Below are 21,883 nucleotides of genomic sequence, written 5' to 3'. Positions count from 1 at the left end.
CTAGGATGTGGGGCAGCAAGGGTTGGGACATCGGGTACTGAAGGGCTGGGATGTGGGGCAGAGGGATTGGGCTGAGGAGCCCCAAAGGGCTGGGCTGTGGGGCAGGGATGGAGAGGCCGGTGGGACACAGGTCGGGGGGCCGGGAGGGACGTGGGCTCCGTGGGGCGGCCCTGGCCAGGGCACCCTGGGGCCGGGCGCGGAGCAGCTCTGGGCGCAGACGGGACCGCGGCCAGCGGGGAAACCGTTACCATTACTGAGTTTAGTAATGGTGACGGTTCTGCCGCCGGCCGGCGCGCGGCGAGGGACCCCGCGGCGAGGGACCACAGCAGCGGCACGGCTAGGCGCTGGCACCCTTGGGTGTGGAGCACCAGCACCAGCACCAGCGATAACCAGCAATAAAGGCGGTTACGGCATGGCGGCTCTGGCTCTCCTTCTGCGACGGGGGCACCCGGGTGCGCCGGAGGTGCAGGGTGGGACGGGGAAGCCTGGCATACTTCCGGGCACGGTGGGGCACCCCGGGGCGCACAGGGTGCCGGGGCCCTGGGGAGCATCGGGTGCATTGCTGGGGGGCAGCCAGGGTGTACTGCGGGGGGACACTGGGGTGCATTGGGGTGTGAAGCAGGGGGACACTGGGGTGCCCCACAGGGGACACTGGCTTGCACTGGGCTGTATTGCAGGGGGCACTGGGGGCGCTGGGCACACCAGGGTGAATTGCACGCGTGCACTGGTGTCACTGGTGTGTATTGCAGGGAGCACTGGCGTGTTTTACAGGGGGGCTCTGGGGTCACTGGAGTGGTTTGCAGAGCAGGCTGAGCATACTGGGCACACTGCAGTGTATTGCAGGGGCCACTGGGCTGTATAGCGGGGGCCACTGGGCTGTATAGCGGGGCTCTGGTTGCATGGCACTGTATAGCGGGGCACTCGTTGCACAGCGCTGTTTAGTGGGCCCTGGGTGCACGAGGCAGTATAACGGGGGTGCACGGGGTGGTACAGGAGGGGGTGCATGAGGCAGTACAGTAGGGGCACAGAGCAGTATAGCAGGGTGCACAGGGCGGTACAGCGGGGTGGACAGGGCAGTATAGCGGGGTGCACAGGGCGGTATAGCGAGGTGCACACGGCGGTATAGCGGGGGCCGCCTGCGGCGCGCGGCGGGGCCGGCAGGGGGCGCTCGCTCCCCCCTCCCGCCCCGCCCTGGCGGCAAGGGGCCGCCCGGCTTCCGCTTCCTCCCCACAGCCCCGTGCAGCAAGGAGCGGCGCGCTGCCCCGCCCACCACCTCTCTATGCTTCCCCCCGTTTGCACCAATCAGGGCGGTTGTGGCTTGCGCTCCCGCCGTGCCCCGCGGCGGGGCAACATGGCGGCGCCCGTCGTCATGGCGGCGGCGGCGCGGGCCTTGCGCGGGGCCGTGAGGGCGGCGGCGGCGGGGCCCCTTCCGATGGGCGCAGGTGGGGCCGCCGGGAACCGCGGCCGGGGGCGAGGCCTTGCTGCGGGGGGGGCCGGGCCCGGTGGCGGGGCCGCCCCGGGGAGGGCGCTGGAGGCCGGAGCAGGCTGGCCCGGGGGAGCGGGAAGCGCTGCCCGCGGCGCTGGGGGAGGGAAGGCGGGAGCGGCCCGTTTTGGGGGCGGTTTCGGTGCAAACAGCGGGATTTGCGGTTGTGGTCGCTGCTGTTTTCCAGCCCGGCGGCCCCGGCTCCTGGGCAGCGGCTCCCCGAGCGCCGCCGCGCTCCCCGCCCGCCGGAGCAGCTCCGCGCTCGGCCGCATCCTGGGCATCTCCGCGCAGAAGCCGGCCGGTGCCCTGGGCCAGCACCCGCCGCCCGTGGCTACCAGCAAAGGTGAGCAGTGCCCGGTGCCACCTGGACACCACCGCCGCGATAGGCGGCAGGAACCTGGGACGGGTTTGTCTCTCACGTGTCTGACAGCTGCCCCAGTGGTCATGTGCAGCTGGAAGTGCCAAGCTGCTGCAGATAACTGCAGTTTCTGTATGCACCCGTACGATGTCGGGCAGTGTGATGATATGGAGAACTTCTTAGCCCACTGAGTCATGTTTGGAGTGATGCTGTCTGTAGGAACTTATCCATGTTTAAACCTCTGCTTTGCCCTGGCAGAGGAGCAAGACCACCTGTTACAGCACCAACCTGACCAGCCCGAGAACCCCAAGGTTTTAAAAGTTGCCATCATTGGCGCACCGAATGCTGGGAAGTCCACGCTCTCTAATCAGCTCCTAGGCAGAAAGGTAAAGCTGTGGTATAGCAAGAAATTCAGGCTGCTAATTGATTTTCTTGGCATATTCTGAGTTGAAAACGTTTAATTTTTTCTAGGTTTTCCCAGTCTCTAAGAAAGTGCACACAACCCGATGCAAAGCCCGGGGTGTTGTCACACATGAAGACACGCAGCTGGTGAGCTTCCAGATGGGCCAATGTGAGACTGCACTCAGGGCAGCAGGGAGCGTTAGCCAGATAGTGCTGGGTTTTGTCATTTGTATCCCGTGGTCATTTTTAGTTCCACATACATAAATTTTAGCTTTGCCACCAACCACAGACAAACTTATAAGATCTGTCTTTCCTCTTTCTAGATCATTCTGGACACACCTGGTCTCACTAGTCCCTTGAAAGCCAAAAGGTATTACTATTGTGGGGGCAATGAGGGTCCTATCAGTGAAGGTTTTATAAGACCAGAATGATTTCTACTGCAGGAGTTTTTAAAATAGGAGTAACAGGAATGTATATTTTTAGTGTCACTATTGCATATACATTTTTTTTATCATTGCTATTTCAGTAGCACATAGAGTCCCTTGGGCGCTGTTCTGTTTCATACTGCATATGTGCATGTAATCAGGGATGTCGTAGGCTGCAGGCAGCTTTGCATGAGCTGGGATGATAGAAAATATGTTTTCCCTCCTTTGAAGGGGAAGGAAGACAGCTGTGATCCAGCATGGGTCTAGCTTACTAATTTGCAATTCTCTTTCAGACATAAGCTAAATGAATCCATGCTGAAAGACCCATGGGAGAGCATGAAACATGCAGATATAGGTGGGCGCTTAACTTTCCTAGTATTAAGCGAAATATTAATCTGCTCTAGAAACTTACAGTCCTGTACATGTGGCATCCGGATGCCTACTGGGCACTAAGGGCAGACCTGGGAGTGTGAACCAGGACAGAGGAGGGAAGGGCATAGAAAAGATTTCCAAATGTTTAGCTGGGGAAGAGAACAAGAATTGTCTGATGCTAAGGAGAGGCAGATTGGGCTAATAGCTTGGGCTAGGATGGTGCGTATTAGCACGTGTGATGTCTTTAAGACAATAAGAAGTATAAACTGCATTTTATTGTCTTGCCAATTAAAACACTCCCTTTCCATTCATATGCTTCTGCTGTAGAAGAGAGAAAGGTAAAATCAGAAGGGAGGAATTTGGCTGTAGATTTTGAGGAAACTGAAAGCTAAGATTTTGAAAAATGAAGGTTCATTATATTTTCCTCGCTATTTTCTGGCAGTTCTGGTTTTGGTGGACGTATCGGATCACTGGACACGAAACTGTCTGAGCCAAGAGGTGCTGAAGTGTCTTTTTCAGTTTCCCCAGATTCCTAGTGTCCTGGTTCTGAACAAGGTAAATAAGGTTGCTGTATCCAGGTTCAGCAGTGATGAATTTTCAGGTCACTGAGAGCAGGTGTGTTAAACAAAGCTGATTGTTCCCCCTCTGCTCCAGTATACTGAAGTGTTTGTGTGTGTGTGTACATGCATGCAAACCCCTGAAGCTGCACGTTGCAAACTAGAGTTTAAATCAACCTGGAAACAGTAGCTGCACCACAGTGGAGCTGGTCAGTCAGAAGCTCAGCAGTCAGTGTTTGGACAAACCATTCTTGAACCGCTGACGCACTGTCATTTGGTAGGAAAACTGCCTCGTTCCACCGCAGAAACCTTGCCCTGCAGCAGCCAGCTCAGGTGGATTCTTCTAGCTCCTTAAAATTCAGAGCCCAGCTGCTAACTTCTTTTAGGACAAATTCCTGACACCGCTCTTTCTCACATTAGGTGGATCTGGTAAAGAAGAAGTTCATCCTGCTGGAACTAATAACTGAGTTAACAGAGGGAGTCGTAAATGGAAAGAAACTGAAAGTAGGATCTGATATGAAACATGATTCCTGTTCTTCAGCAAAAACTCCTCCTCAGATTGCTCAAGCTTCTCCACCAGAGAATAGGGCCCATGAGACTCACCGTTTGCAGGAAACAGATAAAGTCCAGGAAGGCTGTAGCTTGGATAGCAGCAGTGATATGGAGTCCAGTCTTGTCACAGAAGAAGTGCAAGGCCCAAAGCCCCGTGAATATAGAGATCTCAAAAATATGAAAGGCTGGCCGTGCTTCCAGGAGATCTTCATGCTGGCAGCTCTCAGTGGAGAGGAGGTGGATACACTAAAGGTAACTGCAGTTTTGAACTGTTTCTGCTTTGAAGCTGGTGTTCTTTTACCCTCGTGGTACCCCACATACTTCATACTGAGCTTCATGTCCTGTGAGGAAATAGCAGAGCTGCTGTTTTTGTCCTGGGGTGGGCCCACACCAAGGGTGAGGTGTTCTCTGGCAAGGAGAGCTACTCTGGCTGCAGAGTTTCCTATACAGAACACTCTTATTTGGGGCTCTCCAAACAGCAGCTTGTTCTTAATGATGAAGCCACCCAACGCATTATCTTTCAGCTGCCAGTAATGCTGTGGGTTTTTTTTTGTCGCTTGTATAAACTACTTTAGGGAGGTGTGATCCTGTGGCAAGTTTGAGTTTCAGAAGCTTCCCTTTCTCCATTCCCCACCAAAGTTATTAAACTACTGCCCTGATGTCTAACTAGCAGCAGTGCCCTCATAGTGACTCACTGCAAGATGAGCATAGAGGTTTGTGGTACCGTACAAGAATGGTACGTGACAGCTAATGGGTGTGATGTGCATTTTGTGCTGACAGCGGTACCTTCTGATGCAAGCCAAGCCAGGCCCTTGGGAGTTTCACAGTGGAGTCTTGACCAGCCAGTCACCTCAAGAGATCTGTGACAACATCATCAGGGAGAAGATACTGGAGTACCTGCCATTGGAAGTGCCCTATAGCGTGCATCAGGTGGGAAGCATCTGCAAGCAGACTTTCCTTCAAACTGTTGTATTGGAAACATCAGACTACAATCTGAATCCTTTTCTTTGAGTTTGTGAAATCTGCTGGCCTCTTTACAAGGCGTGTGGGGTGGCTTCAGACCTACGTGCCAGGTGGCATGAGACTCTTTGTGTGTTTTGAGGAAGACTGCACCCATGGCCTCGATTCAGGGAGCTGACTTGAGTCCTTGTCTGTGAGGAGTGGCATTTGCTATTCCTGAGGTGCTTTGCTGAATTGCTGAGTCTGTGCTTGCTGTTGCAGGTGACAGAGGTGTGGGAGGAAGGGCCAAGCGGAGAGCTCCTCATTATGCAGAACCTCGTGGTCCCAAGGAAGTCTCATATGGTGAGTAACATCAGAAGAGAGAGGGGGTGCTGGGGAGCGTGACAGGAGGTTCCTGGATCCAGTGCACGTGCATCCTTGCTGTGTTAGACACGCTGTCCCTCAGCTGTGGAGTCTTGGTGTTGGGAAGAGCCAGGTGCCCAACACAGTCACAGGCTCAGCAGTCCCAGGACTGTACGCTGTGAGGTTCAGGAGACGCTGGGGTGTGTTGTAGCCTTAGATGCAGAAGATGAAGCCAGACATCCTCATATGTACTGCATAATAGAAAACCAACAGGCTGCTCTGTGCCGCTTCACTATATGAGCGTGAGGACACCCATAAGGTGAGCAGCCATTTCTCCTAGCCCTGATAGAAGTCATTCCCAATGCCTAGCTGTCCATGCCTGAGACAGACACATGGTCTCCACACACTGTGCATCTGACTTGAGTTTCTCTACAAACAATCAAGAGTTTCAGTAAAACTCTTGCACCTTTCTGAAGTGATCAGTTGCCTGTGGTTTGGTCTCAGGACATCTCTGATTGCTATATTCCCTTTAATTGCTTCTGTAGCTACTTTTTTTTTTTCTCAGGTGATTCCTCCCCACAGTTAAGTGGTGTAAGGATAAGTATGATGATGTTCTCTCTGGGTTTTAATACAGATGATGTTGATTGGAAGAAGAGGTACGGTTATCAGCAGGATTGCTCAGGAGGCTGGCCAGGACCTGATGAACGTTTTCCTGTGTGATATCCGCTTGAAGCTCAGGGTGGAGGTGAAGAGTTGAGCTCTTTGCATAGGTTTCAACAGTCCCTGAGCTCTCTGGTCATGTGGAGAAACCAGTGCTGTTTTCCCTGTGGGTATTTTAGCACCTTTGTTCAATTCAGAAACAGAGGATGATGGAATCAACGTAATGGGCTGAAGTAGACTATATTGTTCTTTTGAGAGAATGGCACAAACTGAAATAAAATTTTCAGACCTTCTACAGCACCTTATCTTATGGAAGCTGGGGACAGACATCAGAGACCCAGCTTTACGTATGATTCTAGTGCTGCATTTATAGAGCTGTCATCCACTTCTTTTGGGCTATATCCTACATCCTTAGTGTCAAGTGTTTGTGGCTGGATGTTCAGAAGAACCTGACCAACTGTGGAATGAAGATAGGAGGGAGGCAAGAGTAGGGGAAACCTGACTAAGGCCTGGGTCTCCTCCAGAAGTGCAGACTTGGAGTGCTGTTGGGATGTGCGGTTCTGTGCCCCATGCATCATACACCACTGCCAAATGTTTCCAGTGCTATTAATGTCTGTTATGGAATTGCAGCTGTGCGTTGTCTTTTAGGCAAGAGCTTTAAATGCTGCTGTTAGAAAGAATGACAGAGTCAGGTCTGAGCAGACAGAGTAGTCTCTGTGCAGTAAATGCTGTGCAGTGCTTTGAGGTCCTCTGTCCCAAAAAGGGATGGGTGAATATTACGATCCTTTAAACTGGGGGGGAAAGGAGAGAGGGAAGGTTGGCATCTCCTGACTTTAGCAAAGGGTTACAGTGAGGGCACATTTATTATCTCTTCTGAAGGCTGAGGAACTTCACCAGTGGGAATGGAAACGGAAGAGGCTACCCCAGCCCACGTGATGTTCTCTCTTCTGCTTTGCTCTCTGCCCTGCAGTCTGTTGAGTTCAAGGGTGTGAGAGTATGACAGTGCAGGAAGTCAGTATTGCCCAGGTTTGCTTGAGTGGAGGATTTTGCTGGCTAGCAGAATCTCTCTGTAATAGCTGGGTGTGACAGAGGGAGCTCTTAAATTCTCAGTATGCGATGCTAAGCCAGTGGTTTCCACTTCTTGTGTTGGAGCCCTTCCCGTGGGTATGCACGCACCATCCTCTTAAATGACTGCCAGCTATTTCTTTCATTTTGACCTCTTCTGTGTTGTAGTTTGTAAGAATTTTTGTTCCCTCTTTTTCCCCGTCATCCTTTCCTCCAATTTCCCAAGCAGCTCACAGCCTCTGGCACGTAGCACTCACCCCAGAGCAATGGGTTTGGTGACATACTCTTTTGACCGAGTGGAGTATTGAAGAAGCAGAGAAATGGAGCTTGGAACCATGATCTGTTCTTGGTGTTTGTATGAGCTGCTTTCCTGGCCACCTGTGAGAGCAGCCAGGAGGTCAGAGAATGGCTTGCTGGACTTACAAGCATTAACTGGAGTATATTCGTCAGAAAGGGAAAGGGAGCAGGGAATAAGTGTCTTTCTGTCCCATACACCTTGTTTTCAATGCCCACTGGGGGTCCTGCCTGTACACAAGTCTGAATGAATATTCAGGGTTTGGTCTGAAGATGCCTGCAGCAGTGTCTCCAGATGCTCACTTCTTCGAAGGGCTTGTTGGTCTTGCAAAAATTGGTCGGAACCTTTTTTTTTTTTTAGTGACCATCTTGCATTTGAATAGTTTATTGCACCACTGTCACTGCAAAGTCATTACTGTTTGTACCAGGGTTGCAGATACAAACGGAGAAGCTGTCACACCTAAAGAGCCTGAAGGTGGAATAGCAGTGGGTGCTGCAGCTCGAGGTCATTAGGGTGTTGGGGATGGATAGGGAATGGCAGAGGTCAGGGCTTGAATTGAGGCCAGGAGGCTGAAAATGCCGGGCTGCAAGGAGGTCTGTGGCGCTGTGTGCTGTGATGCAGGAGCTGTTGGCATGGGGTGCTGTGGCGCTGAGCGACGGAGGAGAGGCAGGTGTGCTTCCCGCCACACGTGCCCACCTGGCCCCTGCCCCTCTGTGCCGGGCCGTACGTGGTCCTGGCGTTTGGGGGCTTGAGTTCGGTGTCCGCACACTGCTGTGCTTAGGCTCGCTTGTGCACTGGGCAGCTGTGTAGCCTCCTGCCAGAAATGCAGGTGAATCCCCACGTGCTGTTATAAATAAGCATCCCTGAGTGCGGAGGCCTTGGGCTGCTGCCCAGACAGTTAAATAAGACATCTGGTAGGGTCTTCTGGGAACTCTTTGCTCCTGCCTGGAACCCAAACTTTTTTAGGAAATACTGTGCCCATACTGTGCCTCTCCAGTGCGAAGACAAGGAGATGCTCTGCCAGCACTGGCAAAAGCCTGCTTTGAGCCATTAAAAAGATACTACCACCAAGAATATAAGATCATCTGAAAGCTACGCTAAGAAGCCTTCAGAGAGGTCCATGATAGCCTGGCTTGTTTTCTCCAAGCAGGGGACATGGTGGTTCCTTGAATGTTTCTATCTGACTCTTGTATTTTGCTTGCAATAAAATGAGGTCCCAGCATAAGCAATTGTTTTCATCTCCTTTCTTCCTCTCCGTCAATCAGACCTCACAGCTGCCACCTTCTATCTGTTTTATTCTGACTAAAACCAGGACGCTTTTATGTGTTTTCTCCTTTCTTCCCAGTTGAGCTTAGATCACATTTCCCTAGCAGTGGCTTGTTCACAGGTGCTTCTGAAGGTTACACCTTGCAGGGAAGAAAGACAGGTAAGCGTGCTTTGAGGATTCAAAGATGTTTCATCTGGTGTGGATACAATGGGGAAACCATTTCCTTTGTGGAGCTTTGACACGCAGAGGTCAGCATCAAGCCGCCGCAAAGCATTTTCCAGGGATTTTGCCAGGCAGAAGAACAAACGGAGACAAGTGCCCGGAGCAGCAGCTGGTCCTGAGGAGTGAGGGTGACGGGTTTGCTTGAAATGGAAATGCTCTACGTGTGGGGATGTGTAAAGTCTCTCAACTTCCCAGCTGACTTGGTGAGGCAACGCGCTTACAACCTGCTCAGTCCTAAATGTGGGGAAGCAGCTCATTAATGAGGCTTGATAATTAGGTTAATTAGCACATCACAAGCCAATCACATTTAATATGAAAGGCGCCACTGGCGTTCGTCTGAACTCAGACTGTGGAAACTACTGTTTTCCAGGAGCATAGATGTGCTTTAATTAACTTCAGGGAGACAATGGGAGCAGGTAGGACGTTAGCTAAGACTTTCCCGTTGCGTTGCAGCGAGCAGAGCCGGCCCCGCGAAGGGATGGTGTGGCGAGGAGGAGAGGGAGGCTAGGTGCCAGGGAGGGACGCTCGGCGGGAAGTGCTGCTGGCGGTGGGAGGAGGCATGGTGCCAGTGCCTGCGGGCCTGGCTTTGGGGGGGAAAAAGGGGTTCCTGTTTCACTGTGACCTGGACACGTCTTGCACGTGTGAGTTGGGTGTCTTTGCTGCAGCACTGAGGCGGCTCTGTGCGCCGGAGGGGAGAGATGTTTCCCATGGGGATTAAAACGCCTGGGTTAAGTGCCACGGGGCGCAGCCTGCGGAGGAGGGCGGCTGTGCCACCCCCCGGCCGTGGGGCGGCCGCGCCAGCTTTCCTCGTGTGCCAGGGTGCCGCCACCGGGGAGCGCTGCGCCGTGGGCGCTGTGTTTGCCGTGCAGCTGCGCCTGCCGGTTCCTGTCGCGGACTCCGTGGGTGAGCTCACCCGGCGGTGCTCGGCGCTGCACAAGCGCGCCCGGCGCGGCGCCGCCCGCGGCCGCCAGGGGGCGCCGTGACCCCCCCCGCCCCGCTCCGCCCCGCCCCTCCCCGCCCGGCGGCGCGCCGCGCCCCCGCCCCTCCCCCTCCCGCCGCCGCCGCGGGCTGCGCGTGCGCGCGGGGCGGCGCGGCGCGGCGGCCGGCGGGGCCGTTGGCGGGCAGCGCGCGTGCGCGGGAGCGGCTGGCGCAGCCACCACGGCGAGAGCGGGCGGCGGCGGCGGCGAGCGGCGGGGCCGGCACGGGCACAGCGGCGGCGGCGCCATGAGGCCCGGGCAAGGGCACCGAGAGTAAGTGCGGGCGGGCGGCGGCGCGGGGCGGCGGCGGCGGCGCGGCCCGGCGCCCCCCATTGTCCTTCCCGGCCCGCCGGGGTCCCCTCCCCCCACCCCCAACGGCCGCGGCGCGAGGCCGCCCGCCAGCCGCTGTCGCGACAGCGCGCCGGCCTGTCGCGAGAGCGGCGGCTGCTGTCGCGACCCTCCCCCTGTCGCGACAGCGCCGAGGCGCCTGACGGACTCCGCGGGTGGCCGGCGCTCCGGAGCGCCTCCCCGGCGGCCGCCTCGCCTCGCCTCGCCTCGCCTCGCCGCGGGCGGGCGGGCGCCCCCGGGGGCTCCCGAGGGACAAAAGGTGGCGGCGCCGCCGCGCCCGGCCCGGCTCGGCCTCGGCTGCCGTGGCCCCGCCACGAGCGAGCGGGGCGCCGGGCTGCGCAGCCGTCGCCGTCCCCGGGGGCGCCGGTAGCCGCGGGAGGTAGCGCCCGGGGAGCAGCGGGACCCCGGTGCTCGTCTCTGGGGTACCGGTGCCCGGCGCGTTCATCCTGCGGTGCCGGGACCCGGGGGCTCGTCCCGGGGTGCCGGTGCCCGGGTGCTTATCCCCGGGGCGCCGAGCCCCCCGCGTTCAGACCCAGGCGCGGCTTGCGGCGCTCCGTTTCAGGGTTGGGGCGCGCCCGGCCGCTCCCCCGTTTTGCAGCATCCCGCCGCGGCCTGACCCCGCCGGGAGCACCTGCCTTCTGGGCTCTGACAGCGGCGGTCGGCGTGGGTTGCGGCGTGGGTCCCGCTGGGGCGCAGGTGTCTCTCCGTGAAAGACTCTCGGCGGCGAAATCTGCCGGTTGTAGAGATTTGAAGGAAAGATATTTCGTCCCCTTAGAGTTGGATGCCGAACATTTATTCTGGCTTTACGTGATTCGAGTTTTCCCAGCGTAATCTCCTGGATGGGATCTGTCAGAAGGGGGAACAGAACATCTTCTATCCTCCTCTTCGAGGAATAGTATTTCTGAGTTATTTGGTGATGCTTTTGGAGTGTGTTTATCAGGACTCTCAAGTTAATTCCAGCTTTAATTCAGTGTCCTGCCTATTATTTGTGGAAGGGGCCATCTCAGCATGTCCTTTTAAAGCGACAGCTGAAGAAAGGCCAAGGAAGCTGTTAACAGAGAGCAAATATCTTGACTAGGCCCAAGTTACGTACATCATTTGTGAACTGAAGACTGAGCTAGTAACTACTGCAGGTCATTTTACTGTAGAAACGGCAGTTGTTGAATTTGATGTCTGAGAATATTTTTATTAGGGTATACCTTTGGGAAATTAATTCCAGATCTTTTCAGGAAGAGAGACGTTAGCTATTTTTAGAAAGGTCAAGAAATAGCATAAGCAGCATGGACACTTTTGTGAGGTTTGTTCATGCACACACAATAGCTAATTCCTTTTGCGTACCTATATATAAGCACGGCAAAAAATCCCTCTGGAATCCTAACACTTTCAATGCTTACTTTTGTGAGAATGTTTAGAATACCTTTCTTTATTCTCAGAAATGTCTGATGAGGATGTTGGAATTGCTGTAATATGTCAGCACTGTGATGGTAAATTCCTTCTCTCGAATGTGGAACAGGAAAGGGAATTATTAACTAACATTACTCTGCAGCAATCTTAACATAGTTTATGCCTGGATAGAAACGTGCAAATCCTTCATGTAATCTTTTCCAAGGGTTGCTTAAAGAAAAGTGTCTTTTTCTTATCACAAATGTGATTTGCAAGAGCTTTTGTTAATCAGTTTCTTGTAATTCTTGTTTCCTGCCAACAAAATTTGAAGCATCTTAGCAGGAAAAACATGAACATTAAATACAAAAGTGTGAAGAAAAACATTCCTATTGCAGAGATTTATTTGTCTGTTTTCAGTCCATTCAGCAAGCTAACTACTTTACATACTTTTGGTTATGCAGCATATGATCTTCCAGAGCAGCACCTGTGTGGGCTTATAATGTATGTTTTATCCTCCTATTGATATTGCCTCTAACTACTAGGTACAAGTTTTAAGATGAATTGCAGATACAGGCTTGTTTACAGTTATTGCATCAACAAGTTCAGTAATAATTTATTGCACTCACTTTTTGTGATGGTACTAATTTTTTTTTTTTTATCACAACTGAAGTCTCAAGAAAACATAAGTTTATTTGGAAAACTTTCTACAACAATACTTTTGCCTCTTTATTATAAAACCAAGTTCTCTGTTTTCTTAATAGCTACAAGAGAGCACACTCTTTCAGTAAATGAAGTTGGGTTCCTGAGTGGTGTCATTTCTGCTACAGCAACTGTGATGATTGAATAAATCTTACTAGACCTACTGGGCTTCATGATTTTTGTATATGGTCTATAGAAATTCTGTCTGATTTGGTTACTGATTGACAAAACTCTGTGGTCTGTGCTACGTAGGCAATTGGGGAATATGGTCATAATAGTTCCTTCTTCCTTTCAGTGCATATGGTTTTGATCAGGCCTTTTCTCCCTGAAGAATTTGCACTTGCTAGAGTCCAGCGCTTGTCATTTCAGGTGTGCAGGAAGCAGCAGAAGAGTGCTTCATAAATCTTATGAAAAATAAATTTATGGAGAAGCCTCTGGAAAAAAACCATCATGGACTAAATTCAGTGAAGGTTAATTCTTTTCTGTCTTGAAAAACAAGTGAAAATCATACTTGAGAGTCCAGATTACGGGATCATGCTGTCACAGTGGACTGATCCTCACGTGATGCTCCTTGAATTGATGAAAGTAGGAAGGGCTCGTACTGAATGAGGTATAAAAATGTGAAGAGAAGTGGAGCTGCCTCCTTGACTAGAAAGTGAATACATTAAGTAAATATATAAAACAGTGGGGAAGACATTGTTGAAACATACTACACATATTAAAGATGAAGAGAACGAGCTCTCACAGCCAACAATCTGGAGAGCAAAGGCTGCAGGAATAGCATACAGTTGGGTCTGGTGCTGTGTAAAGCAAGCCTAGAGAGTCTGAAAACTGGGGGGAAAAAAAAAGGCAGCCACAACAGAAAGCAGGCAGTGGAGAATTAACTGTTCTCCTGTAATTTTGAGTAGGTGAAGGTTTGGATCAAAAGCAATGAAGAGTCAAGACAGAGAGTAAGGCTTGCAATAAATACAGGATCTACAGTTTTCAGGGGAAAAAAGTCTCCATAAAAGAAAGGCTATTTACATTTTAACTGTTACACTGTGCAGTTCTATGTAGTTTCTGAGGTAAAGAAATCAGAGAATTAACCCTTTGGGGGGGATTAGTAGGTGGAGAGACCTAGAGTTAGAATATCAGTTGATGAATAGGTTTCTAATATATGAGCATTACTTCAAATATTTTCAATATTCTCAACTATTTTAAGAAGCCTTACTGAGCTCAAGTCCAACCAGCCTGAGAGTCTAGAGAGAAAGGATGTGTATTATTGGAATGAGAATTAAGCAAAAATAGATAAATCCGACATAGTTGATGACATGGGAAAGATGATTGCTGAAAGATGCTGGCTTGTTCTCTGTGCCTTCATGTTTGGCATATATTTTATTTGTTATGTTACTTGGCTTTTGAAGTATAAAAAAAAAATCTCATTTTCTGCTGAGATAAAAGAAAAGGCAGGTGCATAAATTCTCATAAGAATCTGTTCTGCTTTATTATTGACATTAAATAGTGACCTTACTTATGATACAACCTCCATCATTTTGTGAATTTCTTGATTGAATAAATAATGTACTTACCACAAAATAAATACCATTTAATAAGATGGTATTTTTGATTCCCCTTTCACTTTGTATTGCAAACAGATTCACAGTTTTTCTGCTTTAGCCCAGCCTGGGTTGCTGGTTTTATTAACAACATTTAAAAATGCTGGAGACTGTCCACCTAGTATTGCTTTTCTCCACCTGTAAAATTAAGGAACCTTTACATTTTCTGTAATTTGGATTCTTGCCTTAATTTAAGTTTTATTTTTGTTTTAATTTGTCCTCTGACAGATACACCTTTTTTTTTTTTAACCTACATTTGCTTCTGAGAACTGTCACCAGAGATCAAGTTCAAGAAGTGAAGTAAGGATTTTGTCAAGGGCTGAAGCATCTGTATTTCCCAGAAATGCAGACTACTGTGAAATGTGTGTAAGCCTTAGCTTGTGTTCTCAACTGCCCATACTGAAATGCCTGGACGTGTGATAGAAACTCTTCTATTTGTTTCCTGCCGAGTGCTACGCTTTTCTCTTTCACCTTATTTTTTCCATTCTTATTTATGCTTCTCCATTTTTGACCTTCACTCGTTACCGGCCAGCACGTGGAGGTGGGGAGAGGAAGAGGTGCAGATTGTTGCGCCGGCTGCCTCCCTCCCAAAGCCACCTGTTAGTCCACAGCTGGGACATTTTGCGTCCTGTGGAGCTTGCTTTCGCATCTTTAGAAACCTAACTTTAACAGTGAAGATGGGAGATGAAACAATGTCCGTTTTGTATTTTCTCTAAAACTAGGTAATTTTGAGGTTTCTGGGACTTACAGAATTGCCATAAACACTACCGAGAACTTAGCCAAAGTCTGATCTTGCTTCATTTACTTAACAGAGAAACGGTACTTGAAAATAATTGTGTTCAGAGCATATTTCTCTAACAAGGCAGTAGTTCACTTCAATACTGCACCCAACAGTTTAGTAACGGATTTCCAGTCACTGAATAGCGTTGGAAACTGTAACCGAGACCTGTTGACTCCTCTGAGATCGTTTGTGGGGTAAGGGAGCACTGAAGATGAGCAAAGGTTTCACAGTTTTGTGCATCAATAATGGACTGCATCACTCCACTGTTTTCGGTTTTCATCATTTTAAATTTTCTTCAAAGTGGAAAGTTAAGTGAGTAATTTAAATTTGTATTCCTAGTGTGGTGTACCATATACCTATTCTCCTATTGTGTTTTGAAACTTTTCTATGTTAAAGTCTTAGTCATAACATCCTTTATGTGAGCAGTTTCTTTTTTTTTTTTTTATGGCAGGCCATTAGCTTGAATATGAATGCTAAAATGAGTTTGTCATACTATTCATTTTTTTCATTCAAAAAAATTTGTTTTCCAAATGCTGATTTAGCTACTGAGGAGTAGAGTTACTAAAACCGCGTTCTGCTGATTGGGATCAAGGAAAGTTGCTTTTAACTTTGTCCAAAGATATTTTTCCAGCGGACATATTATTCTTCAAATACTAAACTTATTATCTGAAATAGGTATAGCTTGGCCTCATTTTTGCCTTCACCTAATTGAGTTTGGATTTGACAGAGACTGGTGTATTCTTCAACCACCTCTTTTCATGTTTTTAGTCATTTCATTTAAATGAACACTTAAAAAAATTGACTGTGGCCCATGGTTGATTGAGTTTTATAGGCTCTATAGACCGATTTCTGTAGCTCAGTACATTGTATCTGTTTGTTTCTTCATGCCTCAATTCTCATTTTGTATTTGTTATATTGTTGCTAAAATTATTCTCCTGTTGTTGTGCTCAGGAATTATGAATAGTTTACGTATTCCCAATACTTAGCTTGTTTATACTGTGTTTGAAAATTAGTCCAAGTTTCCAGGGTTTGTGAAGAAAATGGTGATATTTTGTTATTGGAGTAATTTTTCAATAACATAATTTGATCAGATAAAATCTGATTTTGGTACAGAATAAAACTAATGTGGATTACTTGATTTGAGGTGTATTGGGATGAAAATTGGGAAAGCTTTTTATTATAATTTTTCAAATCGCATACAGCAGTTCACCCAAGTTAAGACATAAACTTTTCAAAATGTGAAAGACAATGTGGTGCTTTGGAATATATAGAACAGTTGATTTGAATTTCTGATTTTGAATTTATTTGTTTATTTATAGATAACTAAACTGCTCCAAGCTCTTAAACAGATGCATAGATCTGTTAGAAAACTTTTTCTGTAAATGTAACACATCTGAGACAAACCTTAAAGCAAAATTTTATTGAATAGAATTAATCACAGATCCTGCCTTCCTCCAGTGAGAGAAGTCTAAGTCTTTAGGCACGTTCAGTTTGCATTCTACGTGAAATGAGTGAAAATGTTTTTAAATTTATTATGATGTCTCTAGTAACATGATGAAGAAAAGGTGAACCATGAAAGTGAAGCTATTTTTAGGGTTTTTTTTAAAAAGTAAGTCAAATAAATGATCTACCAAGTGATGTGCTGCTGACGTATGTGGTACAGACAGCCCAATTAAGATGCTGTATATTGTTTCCAGTAGGATTCTGATTGTTTCTAATTTGGGAACCATGTGAGAGCAAGTGGAAATAGGTGAAGTGACGTACTTTGCTATTCATAGTGGATCTCGTATTGAGTTGTTTTCTGTAATTTTGCTTCTCACGTATCTCAGTGTTTTATCCTGAGACAGGTAAAACACTTCGGCATTCTCTCTTTCCTTTGCTTCACAGCTGGGATGGTAACCTAGTTCAGCCTTGTCCAGGTAATTCCTTATGTGGTGGATGTGGGGTTCCTGGCAGAGAAAAATGATTTACCACTATAGATAGGGTACAGGGCAGTGAATAAATTAAAAAAAAAAAAAAAAAAAAAAAGGTATTTTTACTTACTCTCGTTTGTACGCGTATTACATAATTCAGTATTCAGTACTGTGGATTGTTTTTCATTTCCTACTCCTAGGATATTAAAGCATCCTTTGCTGTGGCTTGTTATCCATGTTCTTGCTTTCATTCTGTTAAATTTTGAGCATGAATTTTAAATGACTTACATATCACAGCCCTGCCCTTTCCTGTGGCTGTTGTGTATTGCCACTTTTTTGTTCCTCTCTGTAACCAGTTTCTGCATACCAAATGCTTTGAAAAGTGTTGTACAGTTACTGTCTCAAGCTGATACCATAAACATATTTTGAAATTCTGTTGGATGGAAAGCATCTTATCAGCCATTTTCAAAAACCGACACAGATGCTTCCACTCTCCAAAATAAACTTCCTCCTCTGCTAATCTTTTTAAAATATGGAATAGAAAAAAACATACGTATTTGACATCTGGAAAGGAGAGTCCTTCATGCTTAGTTTGTTATTCCTCTATCCAGCAAAGTCATTGGTCTTAATCCATCCTTTCATCTGTCACTGGTTTTCTTAGTTTCTGGTCTTCTAAGATAGAACAATCTTTGGTCTTCCAAGTTAGAACAATCCTGAAGAGCCTTTCTTTTTTTCTGCCTGTAATTACTGAAGGTACATTGAACACATTCTCCACTTCCTGATTACAAATGAAGCCTAAAACTGGGACTCTGATAGAGCTGACTTGTATCAGTTGTAATTAGCCTGCTCCTTTTTGTGTTTGCTTTTTATTTCTTGAGTTTCAAGAAGTAAATGAGGAGTATGAAGGCAAAGCCTGGTGCTTTTGTGAGAACGGAGACAGTTAGGGCTAAGCATAGAACACTTTGGCTGCATTGTGGACAGGGACCCTTGGTTATTTGCTTACTTACCAGTATCTTCCAGTTCACCAGTCTATTGTGATTTGTTTGTTTGTTTGTTTTAATTTCAAGAGCTTCTGGAAAGCCTTCGCCTTTTACCTATATTGTAGAATGGGTAACATGTTCCTAGAGCTTCTAATTCATGCATCCTTTGACTTTAAATTGTTCACAGCTATGCTGAGCATTTGTGAATGAATATAGAGGAAAATCAATACGTGAAAAAGCCACAGCAGGCAAGGGAAAACGGCTCTTCCCAATTCCTTTTTTTCCTGGTCACACCATTACTTGATTTTAGTTTTTCTCTCTGTGAACTCTTCAGTGTTTAAATTTAGAAATGGCTCGTTTTGGAACAAGTCAATTTTAAGATACTTTCCAGAAGATTTGTGTGTAATTTAATCCCATTCAGTTTTGATGGTCTGCTGCTCTGATCTGTGTTTAGATCGTTTTGCAAGACTTCAGGTTGTTGTTTCACCATATATTTCTCCCAATATTTTCTAGATTTTTTTTTTCCAGTCAAAACTGCAGCAGCATTTGTGGAGCCTTTTATACCTTTTCTAATCCCTGTTTCTATTCATTGGCAAGGTAGTTGTTCTAGAATTGTTATTTTGTTAAGATAACCTAACTGTTTCTAAAATGTAACTTGAATTTCTGTGATAGAGCTCAGTAGTGCTTGTTAAATGCTCTTGAAATGGAATACATTTAGTTGAAAAATTAGTATGAACAATATATTTACATTTTTGGTGTATTTTCTCTCATATTTGGTATTCATTTTCACCACAATTTTATAGTTCAGGGCATCTTTTCACATACAGATTATCAATGAGTAAAGTTGCAGATGAAAGACAGAAAAAAGGTTTCTCAAAATGTGATGTGTGATATATATTTCAGCCACTTAAATTTAAAACAGGACAGGAAAGAATTAAGATTTTACATACTTCCATCTAGTGTGCATGAGAGAAATTGCATCTACTGTTAAAATCCCAGCCATTCTTCCAGCAGTTCCAGTTTATCATCTGTTAGGCTTTGTTAATCAGTTATTTTTGAGGACTTGTGTAGCATCTGGGGGCTGATAGGTCTTAACTCTAAGTATTTATGTCTTGGTAGCTATAAAATGGTGATGCACTAGGATTAAGAAAAATCACCTTTCATTGTGTAGGGTTTATATTCTACTTGAGTATGTTCTACTCTATTTTCTTGTCATTCTGTGCTAGAATTTGAGCCAGTTGATTTATGAATTATTGCTGTTGAAGTAAAATTAAAGTGACTGTTCAGTTATTTAAGAACCAATTAAATTTGATTTTATTCTGATGGAACATTTTCAGTGAAAGTGCATAAAGCCCAGTCTGTGGATGAAAGTTAGATCTAACAATGTTTTGTGTTTAATTTTTTCATAATCCATGCTTTACACTGCTTGACTTGCCAAATAAAAATCCATTACAGCCTCACAGCAGTGAGGTTAGATGTTAAAATTTACAGTGACTGAAAATAAAACATTATAATGTTTTCAGTGATCTTATATGAACCCTTAGACAAGACGGCTTGTTGGAGAATGTATTAGACTTGGATAAAGGAATTTCTCTCATTTGCAGCTCTTTTTGAGCATGTAATTTATTTACTAACCTTGTTAACTTTCAAAGATAGAAACAGCAATTCTTCTGGGAATAATGTTTTCCAAATTGTGGGCCGTCTTGTCTTAAAGGATCAACATTTTTAGTAGTTGAGTTTCCAGTTGCAGAATGTGCTAATTACTGTGAGGTCCCCCACTTACCAGGGACTTTCAGGCTGAGATACTTTGAGAAATGCTGCCCTAGAACCTTGAGCAGTTCGCACAAGAAAACGATCTGGTATATTTACTGTATAGCGTTAGAGAGCCAAGTTCATCTTAATGATCTGATGGGGCATGGACACACTGAAATACTAACGATATCGGAAAATTACGCTCTGGAGCCCTACGATCCTCTATTGTGTTAGTGCTAAATACACCAAATGAAGACTGAATAGGTACTTTTCATCATGTGTGACAATTAAAATGCATCTCTTGGCTGTGACATTTCTTATTAAGGGAAATTACAATGCCAATCTCAGTTTTATTTTGACAATTTAACAGTACATATATTGTCTTCTGGGGGTTGGGGGGCTTTGGTGGTTGAGACTATTTCAATATTAAAGGTCTGTTTTACCTTATTTTTTTATTAAAAATAAATCAGGTATTGATGCAGATATATTTTTATTTCTGCTAACTAGACAAGCTCTCCCTAGTCAGCTCTCACATTTGCAGTGTCTGTTTCTGTCAAGATCACATAATGTGGAGAAAATGACTTATTTTAGTTTCAAAGGCTTAGATAAAAGTCTAACTGCTTTTTGTGTAGATGGTATAGAAAAGATAATATATAGAGCAGATATTTGTATAAAGCACCATATATTTGTATCAGAGTCCAAATCTTCAATATAGCAGTAATACTGAGATTTATGCTACTATTATACAAGCCTGTTTTTTCAACAGATAGAATTAATTGCAAAGTGTAGAGCAAACTTGTCCTTCAACCATCCAAATGTGTCAAAATGAACATTAATCAGGTGAAGCTTCCTATTGTTTCTCATTTATGATGCCATGATGAATACCCAGGACTGGCATTTGATGGTCAGAGTTCTTTTACTGTCTCGGTTGCTGACTAAACATGTTAGACAAGTGACTTTGGGTGTGATGAAGGCCCCTGTTCTTCTCAGCAAGAGAGAATCACAGGAGGAAATGGAACCTGATTTCCATTCTTCCAAGCCTGTGCTTTGAGGTGTGCGAGATCAGGTGTACTCTGCTCTGCACGTGACTCTTCCATGCATCTTTTTGTGGCGTTCTGCAGCCGTCCGGTGTGGTAGCTCAGAGATCTATTATCTGATTAATATTGGAGAATGCTTTGAGATTTTGGATGAAAAATGTTACAGAGTGGTGCAGCGCACGAGTGTGAGAATCCTCGGCTTTTTGAAGGGGATTAGAGATGGTACAAGCATTTGCGGCTACTTACTCCTTTATCGAATGTTTTTATAAAATGCTTTAATGGTGTGTGTTAGAGGAAATTCTGATAGTTGCATTAATTCTAAACAAATATTTACTAAACATTAATAGATTTAAAATGTTTTTAAAAATACTTATTAGTCCTTCAGAGTCGTTTGGTGAAGGGAGTCTGTCTCAATGGGGGGCTGCCATTTTAATGCTTCCCAGCAGGAGGCCTATTTTGATAATGCAAATTAGGTTGGAAAAAGTAGGCTAAGCCATTAAAAAGTATGAGAGAGCATGAAATTTTAAAATTTTAAGGTGACTGTTTTTCTAATTATTAACATTTTTGTTATCATAGTTTAAGTATGTCACTTTATTTTCCTTAATTCTGACAGCCTCAATGTCATTTGCCCTTGCATCCACTGCTCAAGATGGAAGCCTGTAGTCCATTTGTTATTTTATCACTGGTAAGGTGCTTGGAAGTATTTCAATGTGTTGTTGTGTAATTAGAAATGCAGATCCAGACTTTTTTATTACACTGTGGTTAATTTTTTCTATTCTGTTAGCTTTAATAGTGACTGAAGGTCAAACTTCTCTTATGTAAACTCAGAGTATTTGCAGGATGCTTATTGGCAAGGTGATTAATTCTGGCAGTCAGAAAGGGACGTACATTCAAATGAACGAAGATCAGGGCCAGTACTCTGAAGACTGGATCTCGAGTGGGAAGATGCTGGGATTTTCACCAGGATGCGCCGTTTGCGGACTCCACCTTTTCTATCAGTTTCTGTCTAGTAGCAGCACTTCCCAAAGCTGCTGGCGAGGGGATTCTGCTGTTTTGGATTTTCTCCCAGAATCTTTTGAAACGCGGCAGGAGGAGGCTTCTCCACCCATCACTGAGCGTGGGAGGGAAAGCCTTCTCCTGCCCTGTCCTCTCGCAGCCTTTGGCTTTCAGAGCAAGGACAAGGAGCGGGAACAGCTCTCCGGGACTGGAGCCTTCCTGGAGTACGCTTTCATTCAGATCTAGTTATAGTCTCAGGAGCTTTCTACCTGCGCGCTCGACGGTCAGAGCCCGGCGGCGCCGTGCTTGCCTCCAGTTGCCATGGTGTCTGTGGAAGGGCTCGGCATGCCGCTGTGGCACGCACCAGCGCTGGCCGCCCCGCTTCGTGGGTGGGGGTGGCAGCTTGCCACCGGAGCTGGGGTGAGGCTGGGCTTACACCCGAGGGATGCTTCTCTCTCCAGC

General features: G+C 46.6%; 2 protein-coding genes across 2 annotated transcripts in view; both read left to right on the top strand.

Moving 5' to 3' along the window:
* The first annotated feature begins 1,351 nt into the window (after positions 1 to 1,351).
* ERAL1 (Era like 12S mitochondrial rRNA chaperone 1) lies at positions 1,352 to 8,696 on the top strand. Its single transcript, XM_067309573.1, has 11 exons — positions 1,352 to 1,442; positions 1,671 to 1,826; positions 2,100 to 2,227; positions 2,313 to 2,390; positions 2,567 to 2,613; positions 2,962 to 3,023; positions 3,483 to 3,595; positions 4,018 to 4,401; positions 4,930 to 5,079; positions 5,371 to 5,451; positions 6,086 to 8,696. Exons 1-11 carry the CDS (start codon positions 1,352 to 1,354, stop codon positions 6,206 to 6,208), a joined length of 1,413 nt encoding a protein of 470 aa, XP_067165674.1. The 3' UTR covers positions 6,209 to 8,696.
* A 1,460-nt stretch (positions 8,697 to 10,156) lies between these two features.
* FAM222B (family with sequence similarity 222 member B) overlaps positions 10,157 to 21,883 on the top strand; it is a 40,230-nt gene continuing 28,503 nt past the window's right edge. Inside the window, exon 1 of the mRNA XM_067309579.1 lies at positions 10,157 to 10,210. The gene's annotated coding sequence lies outside the window, so the exon portion shown is untranslated. The remainder of the gene's footprint in view (positions 10,211 to 21,883) is intronic.

This window comes from Apteryx mantelli, chromosome 22 (assembly GCF_036417845.1).
Source record: "Apteryx mantelli isolate bAptMan1 chromosome 22, bAptMan1.hap1, whole genome shotgun sequence".
Lineage (NCBI taxonomy): Eukaryota > Metazoa > Chordata > Aves > Apterygiformes > Apterygidae > Apteryx > Apteryx mantelli.
This window is presented reverse-complemented; position numbering and strand designations above follow the sequence as displayed.